The 8,386-nt window shown below is 35.2% G+C and overlaps 1 protein-coding gene across 2 annotated transcripts; it reads left to right on the top strand.

Moving 5' to 3' along the window:
• The first annotated feature begins 922 nt into the window (after positions 1–922).
• LOC109808185 (phospholipid-transporting ATPase 1) lies at positions 923–6,962 on the top strand. 2 transcript variants are annotated; one of them, XM_020371074.3, is made up of 8 exons: positions 1,346–1,550; positions 1,790–2,824; positions 2,949–3,255; positions 3,473–4,175; positions 4,259–4,382; positions 4,515–4,734; positions 5,205–5,663; positions 6,494–6,962. In XM_020371074.3, exons 1-8 carry the CDS (start codon positions 1,481–1,483, stop codon positions 6,711–6,713), a joined length of 3,138 nt encoding a protein of 1,045 aa, XP_020226663.1. In that variant the 5' UTR covers positions 1,346–1,480; the 3' UTR covers positions 6,714–6,962. The 2 variants fall into 2 exon arrangements, with proteins under 2 accessions (XP_020226661.2, XP_020226663.1); XM_020371072.3 differs by having other exon boundaries at positions 923–2,824.
• Positions 6,963–8,386: the final 1,424 nt, after the last annotated feature.

Raw genomic sequence — 8,386 nt, 5'->3', positions numbered from 1 at the left:
CCAATTATTCACCTATACACACACACGCAACTTTTAATATATGACATTTTTTTAAAGGAATATCATATTTTAATGGGTATTCAACCGTTTTACATCTTAACATTAGTGCCATATTATCTATTTTAAATTTTAATTTTTTTTAAAATTTATTCTTAATTATTGTTTAAAATGTCTTGTATGTGTATTTTATGAATATTATTTTCTTCATTGATACATTTTTTTTAATCCCAACAAACTCTCCATTCCTATCTCCACCAAATGACTTTTCTTCCCCATTCCACAGAAAAACAGAATAAAGTAGTATTAATATTAGAATCAATCAAGTCAAAGACATCAACAAAACGTTTTATTATCTTCATCTTTTTCTCTCTCACATCTATTAGTATTTTAAAACAGCATTAATTATTTTTCTTACTTATGCTTTTATTAAAAATAATACCACATGAAATGTTAAAATTAATATCTATACAGGGTCTTGTTTATACAACAAATTATACTTTTTAATAAAAAGGTTTCTGTTTTAAATTTTTTAACAGGTATTCTAAGGACTAGTTAGCATTTTCAATATTCTATTATATTTATTTTTATTTCATGATAAATACATAATAAATATAAATGTCCAAATTAATAAAACATTAGTTACAAAATAAATATATAATCAATAAACTACAAATCTCACTTGCAATAGTTTAATCATTTTTGTCCAAATTTTTGTAGGCAGTAAATATCAAATTAAGAATAGATTAAATGAGAGTTAGTTGAACTTGACAGTGTGTGAGTGCAGAACCATTTTACCTTTTTCTATGCACAAGAAATTAATTACTACTTTTCTTCATTAACTACACATAAAAGCACATCATTAATTTAATTAATTATGTGTTTCTAGACACCTATGGTGACGCCACCTATTACGACTAATTCTTCAATAATCCTCTTCCTTGAATTTCCCTTGGTAGACTCACCCTCCTTCTTCTTCTTCTTCTTCTTCTTCTTCATTCTACAACGTCTTTGACCTTAAACTTCTTCCTTGCCAAGCCAACACGCTTCTTATTTCCTTTCTACAATCAAAACAACACACCTTTCTTATATCTTATATCTAAGTTCAGCTACCCTTGTCATAGTTTTCATCATTAAACTGCTTCATACACACATATTTGTTGCACTTGCACAACCACAACAAAAGTTAGTTAGTTACTGCCTTCACATGTTTTCATTGTTGGTTGATGAATCATGGGTTCCAAGAGGCCACTTGTGATGACATCAGCTCCTGATAATAACTACCAACAGGACCTGCCCATTACTCCTGAACTTCCAAAATCAAAGTCAGGTTCCAGCAACGTTTTCAACCCACTTGAGAACACTCTCCACTCGTCATCACACAGAAGTTCCATGTCCATTCACTCTTCTGGGAGCAGGAGCAACAACTCTATCCTCGAAGTGAGTTTGAGCCGTTCAGGATCCAAAGCCAGACCTGTTAGATATGGCTCAAAGGGTGCAGATTCTGAAGGACTCAGCATGTCACAGAGGGAACTCAGAGATGAGGATGCAAGGTTAGTGTATATAAACGACCCTGGGAAAACCAATGAAACGTTTGAGTTTGGAGGAAACTCTATCCGCACATCAAAATACTCTGTCCTCACTTTCATCCCAAGGAACCTGTTTGAACAATTCCACAGGGTTGCTTACGTGTACTTTCTCATTATTGCCATTCTCAACCAGCTTCCCCAGCTTGCGGTGTTTGGAAGAGGCGTTTCCATTTTGCCACTGGCTTTTGTGTTGTTTGTGACAGCTGTGAAGGATGTGTATGAGGATTGGAGGAGGCACAAGAGTGATAGAGTTGAGAACAACAGGTTGGCGTCGGTTTTGGTTGATGGGAAGTTTGAGGAGAAGAAGTGGAGGGATGTTAGAGTTGGTGAGGTGATAAGGATCAAGGCAAATGAACCCATCCCTTGTGATATTGTGTTGCTCTCAACTAGTGATCCAACTGGGGTTGCATATGTGCAGACTATTAATCTTGATGGGGAGTCAAATTTGAAGACTAGGTATGCAAAACAAGAGACACATGGCAAGGAGGGGTTTGGTGGGGTGATCAAGTGTGAGAAGCCTAATAGGAACATATATGGATTTCTGGCTAACATGGAGGTTGATGGCAAGAAGTTGTCACTTGGATCATCCAACATTGTGCTTAGAGGATGTGAGCTCAAGAATACTAGTTTGGCAATTGGGGTTGCTGTGTATTGTGGGAGTGAGACCAAGGCCATGCTGAATAGCTCCGGAGCTCCTTCTAAGAGGAGCAGGTTGGAGACACGCATGAATTTTGAGATCATTTGGCTCTCTTTCTTCCTTGTGGCATTGTGTACTGTCACCTCAGTTTGTGCTGCTGTGTGGTTGAAGCGCCACAAGGATGAGTTGAATCTGTTGCCTTATTATAGGAAACTGGACTTTTCAGAAGAGGGGGAGGTGGAAAACTATAAGTACTATGGATGGGGGTTGGAAATTTTATTCACATTCCTCATGTCAGTTATAGTATTCCAGGTCATGATTCCCATTTCATTGTACATTTCCATGGAGCTTGTTAGGGTTGGTCAGGCCTACTTCATGATCCGGGACAACAGAATGTATGATGAGGAAACCAAGTCAAGGTTCCAGTGCAGGGCTTTGAACATTAATGAAGATTTGGGGCAGATTAAGTACGTTTTCTCAGACAAAACTGGCACACTCACTCAGAACAAGATGGAGTTTCAATGTGCAAGCATCTGGGGGGTTGATTACAATTCTACAAAAGACAACATGGAGGGTGAGCAAGTTGAACATTCTGTGGAAGGTGAGAATTGTTTTATTAGTCCATTCTAACACACACTTTTTTTTAGCATTGCCTTCACTTCATCCTGGTTTTGTTAGTTAGTGAAATAATGTAACATGTTTCTTTTGTGTCATTATGTGCTCAGTGGATGGAAAGGTCATCAGACCAAAGATGAAGGTGAAAGTTAATCCAGAGCTTTTGCAGCTATCAAGAAGTGGACTTCAAAATGTGGAGGGAAAACGGATTCATGATTTCTTTCTAGCACTGGCAACCTGCAACACTATTGTGCCTCTTCTTGTTGACACACCGGACCCTGATGTCAAGCTGATAGATTACCAGGGAGAATCACCGGATGAACAAGCATTGGCTTATGCTGCTGCTGCCTATGGTTTTATGCTCATAGAGCGAACTTCGGGCCATATAATCCTTGATATTCATGGGGAAAGACAGAAGTAAGTTGAACTTTTCTTTTATTAACTCTTTTCTTTTTCTTTCTCCACAATTTTTGTCTTTCTCTTCCCTGGCTCTGTAGTTATGATATAGGAGTGCACATAGTATCTTTACTTATCTTGATGGTTAGCTAATTAACATGAGATGAAACCCTCTTTAATGTAGTACAATGGCTATTATCCTTTTTTCTAATGAATCTTCCCATTATGAGTGTTGCAGGTTCAATGTCTTGGGTTTGCATGAATTTGACAGTGACAGGAAGAGGATGTCGGTTATATTGGGGTACCCTGACAGTTCTGTGAAAGTTTTTGTCAAAGGAGCAGACACATCCATGCTTAATGTGATAGACAAGTCATTTAACATGGACTTAGTAAGAGCCACCGAGGCACATCTTCACTCTTACTCTTCCATGGGTTTGAGGACACTTGTTATTGGCACGAGAGACTTGAATGCTTCAGAATTTGAGAAGTGGCATTCAGCCTTTGAGGCAGCAAGCACTGCTGTGTTTGGCAGGGCTGCGCTGCTCCGCAGGGTTTCTAGCATTGTAGAGAGCAGTCTCAGCGTATTGGGAGCATCAGCCATTGAAGATAAACTGCAACAAGGTGTGCCTGAATCCATTGAGTCTCTAAGGATTGCAGGCATTAAAGTGTGGGTTCTGACTGGGGACAAACAAGAAACTGCCATATCCATTGGCTACTCTTCAAAGCTCCTAACAAGCAGAATGACTCAAATTATAATCAATAGCAAAACCAGAGAATCATGTAGAAAAAGTTTGGAAGATGCCCTTGTCATGTCTAAAAAGCTCCTGTCCTCATCTGGGGTTGCCAACGATGCTGGAGGAAGTTCAGATGCAACTCCAGTAGCTTTGATCATTGATGGTACCAGTCTCGTGCATATTCTTGACAGTGAACTCGAAGAACAGGTTAGTTTAGTGTCCTAAAATCTTGGTTGGTGTTCACAATGTACTTTATTTCTTGCTGATCTTGGCTATTTCTGTTGATTCAGCTATTTCAACTTGCAAGTAGATGCTCTGTTGTTCTATGTTGCCGTGTTGCTCCACTTCAAAAGGCTGGGATAGTTGCCCTTGTGAAGAATAGGACATCTGACATGACACTAGCCATTGGAGATGGTAATTGATTAGTTTAAATTTGTCTTTCCCCTCACAAATTTGATAGCAATAGAAAATACTGAGCAGTTTTTTTATTGGTTTGATTTATGTTGTGTGATGCAATGAATTCATTATGCATGTGTTACATTACAGGTGCTAATGATGTCTCAATGATCCAAATGGCTGATGTTGGAGTTGGCATCAGTGGACAAGAGGGTCGGCAAGCTGTAATGGCATCTGATTTTGCAATGGGGCAGTTTAGGTTTTTGGTTCCTCTCTTATTGATACATGGACACTGGAATTATCAACGGCTTGGTTACATGATACTATACAACTTCTACAGAAATGCTGTCCTTGTTCTAGTCCTATTTTGGTAAGTAATAATCTAACAGAAATACTGTGTGCGTGTGCGTGTGTTGTGGTGTGTGTGTGCGCACGTGTGTATGTGCGCGCTATTTGATTGTACAATTTCAAATTGTGTGCATGTGTGTGCTGTTTGATCATACAACTTCAAATTGTGTGTGTATGTGGGTGTGCGCGCATGTGTGTGCGCTATCGTTGTTTGATTATACAACTTCAAATTGTGTCACAAACTTCACCTTCAAAAGTTTTTGTTATTACCTTCAAAAGTTTTTGTTATTGGCTGATGTGCTTTGAAGCCTGTATTTCATTCAACCAATCCTATGATTGGAAAAAATAAATATGGCCTTTGTGGTGGCTTTTGACTTGTTCAATTTTCTTCTAAAATTTGATAAATAATTGTATTTTGCTTCTCTTGGCTGTTAGATGTATTCCTCCAGATCTTAACATGTTATTATTTTGTTATGTGCTTGTATTTTCAAGGTATGTGCTCTTCACTGCCTTCACTTTGACAACCGCCATAAATGAATGGAGCACGACGTTATATTCAATAATCTACAGTTCATTGCCAACTATAATTGTTGGTATTCTAGACAAGGATCTTGGTAGAAGGACTTTGCTAAAGTATCCTCAACTTTATGGGGCAGGACAGAGACATGAGGCCTACAACAAGAAATTGTTTGTGTGGACAATGTTAGATACTTTGTGGCAAAGCTTGGTTATCTTCTGGGCTCCCCTCTTTGCATATTGGAGTAGCACAGTTGATGTGGCAAGCATTGGAGACCTTTGGACTTTTGGAGTTGTTATTTTGGTTAATTTACACTTGGCCATGGATGTCATAAGGTGGTATTGGCTGACCCATGTTGTCATTTGGGGTTCTATTGTTGCAACTTTCATTAGTGTCATGATCATTGATGCTATCCCCAATCTTCCTGGCTACTGGTATGAACTATACTTTTGCTTTCTTAATTTTTATACCATAAATCTAATGTACTATGCTTGTTCTACAATTTTGCTGAATGTATCAATGATTATTGTTCTGCATGCTAGATTTGCCTGCATACCTTCCAAAGGAATATACATATATTCAACGCCAACATCTAATGTTAAGGATCTGTTTCAATAAATTGCTTTATAAGCACTTGTAGGAGAAAAAAATATGAAGAAAAATCCAAATAAGCTTCTCCATAGGTTAAAGTTCATAGGAGAAAACTTTGAAAAATTAGTTTATGCACAAGCTAATTTTAGTTTACGAAGAAGTTTATTTCATTTTTTCTTTTCTATTTTGCTCTTTTAAAAGTACTTCTGATAATGTTTACTCAAACTGACCCTAAACCTAATAAAATACATCTTGCATTGCAATTGTTAGTCCTCTGTGTGAAAACAATAATCATGGTTCTGAGTCATTTACATAACAGATTTCTGTATTTGTCTTCGAAACTAAACATGTTAATTATTTTACTACCTCAGAAGTCAGAAGTAGAACAAGGCTAAAGAAAATTTTATGAGAACCATTAAAAAATATCTTGATCTAAATGGTTCATATTTGGTTTTAAATGACAGTGTAATTTGATCCATGTGACCGACCACAACTAGTGGGATAAGACTTTTTCTGTTGTTGCTGTGTTCTATTAATCATTGAAAAAAAAAAACCATGTCCAATTCATAAGATATTCTATGTTTCCATATTGTGTGTATTAGATTTGAAAACCTTTGCAACCCTGCATTGCTTTTATATAAAGACTAACCTTTGCATCTTCATAACTTTGCAGGGCCTTCTTTCATGTTGCAGGAACTGGATTGTTCTGGTTATTGTTGCTTGGAATCGTGATAGCTGCATTGCTTCCTCGTTTGGTTGTAAAGTTTGTCTATCAGTATTATTTTCCTAATGATATTCAGATTTGCAGAGAAGCCGAGAAGATTGGATATGAGAGAGTAGTTGAAAGTGGACAGATAGAGATGCTTCCTATCTCAGACAATCCACCAAGATAAGAGAAGTGATATTTTGTCTTTTTATTTTTTAATTTTTTTTGTAAAGTTGCATATTCTTTAGGCTACTTGAGAGTATTTCTGTTTATTCCCGGATTTCATTGGTTCCTATCCGAAGGATAGAGGTTTTGTTATCACTGCAGAGTGCAGAGGTTTGTTGAATCTTCATTCTTTTGTACCATAAACTTAGCATGTTGTAAATTAACCTTGATTAAATTTAAAGAAGAAAAAGAAACAGTTGATTACATGTTACATATTAAATTTTTTACACGAAGGGTTGAATTCTTTGCCTCCTTGATGATGTTGAACTTATCATTTCAGCCTGCTGAGTTCATTTTTTGTTCGGTTCAATTACGTTATTTATTCATTAGTTGTGGAATATTATTATTACATGTAGTAACTAGTAATATGTTGTAGGAAGCTTTTCAAATTATGCTGGCCTAAGCCTTCTATTGAGGCAGGAGCATGAATAATAGTGTTGGTTTAATTGGTAAAGACAAAAAAACTTTCTTGACGGGCTTAATTTTGATTCTTCCTATACTCATAACATTATAATTGTTATCAACAAGTGGTTGATCTAAATAGTGATGAATTGGAGTCCCTTAACCAACTAGTTTGAGATTCGAATCCTCACTCTTTTGTATTAAGAAAACCTGGTTCGGAAGGGCAAGATAGCTTTGAATGACTTCAAATCTTCTCAAACTTTGCAAATCATGTGCATATCAAAACTAGATTAGAAAACCTTGCTTTCCTATGAACTTCATTGTACAAAATAATATATTACTTGTAATAAAAATCTTGCTTTATTATTTTTGTCATTACCTTATGTCAAGGTATATAAATATTCGGAACTTGTTAGTCAACCCTTATAATTATGTTTAAATTTGGGGATTATATGATCAAAAATAGGTATAGAAGTAAGAACAATTTTCACTTTATAAATTTTGTAAAGTTGAGTTAAATCATAGCCTATATTACTATCATATTATAGTCTATCACAATGATTATTTTTTAGTCTTGACATTTTTTAAAATTTAATTTGACATATTGACTTATTTAAAAAATTTAATTTATATTAACAATACTAAATAGTCTAATAAACTTAATTTTAAATTATTCAACAAATTTATCTTTAAATAGGCTAACAAGTCTTTTTTTCCTTTCAATTTGCATGATAAAAAAAAGTGATGTGCTCAATTACTATTAAAATTCAATTTTTAAAAAGATAAAAACTAATATACTAGATAATAAGAATTTTCAAAGAACTAATTAAAAGTCATGATATAGTTTGTACTTATAGCTCCATCTCCACGTATTAATTATTTTATTTTATTATATTGTGTAAATAAATAAATTGATTCAATAGGATTAATAGGCTTTTTCTTTTAAATAAATATATACTTTTTTTTAAATGTCAAACCTAACCTTGTAATTAAATAGGGCAAATTAGGCCTTAGACTTTGTATATTCACCTCACTTGCAATGTGTGATTATAGAATTTGTCCAAATTAGCTATGAGCTTGAGGAGAATGTTTTTAACATAAAAATTTAAAAACAAAATGTTATTCCTTTAACTTTGGAATGTAGTCTTAAAATATACACATATATAAGAAATGGTATTTCGTCTGAAACAAATAGTTGAAAGGTGTTGCGAATTATAAAATATTAAAATAAAT

Source organism: Cajanus cajan, chromosome 10 (assembly GCF_000230855.2).
Source record: "Cajanus cajan strain Asha chromosome 10, NIPB_CcT2T_4, whole genome shotgun sequence".
NCBI classification, from domain to species: domain Eukaryota; kingdom Viridiplantae; phylum Streptophyta; class Magnoliopsida; order Fabales; family Fabaceae; genus Cajanus; species Cajanus cajan.
Note: the sequence above shows the minus strand (reverse complement) of the source record. Positions and strands in the feature narration are given on the sequence as shown.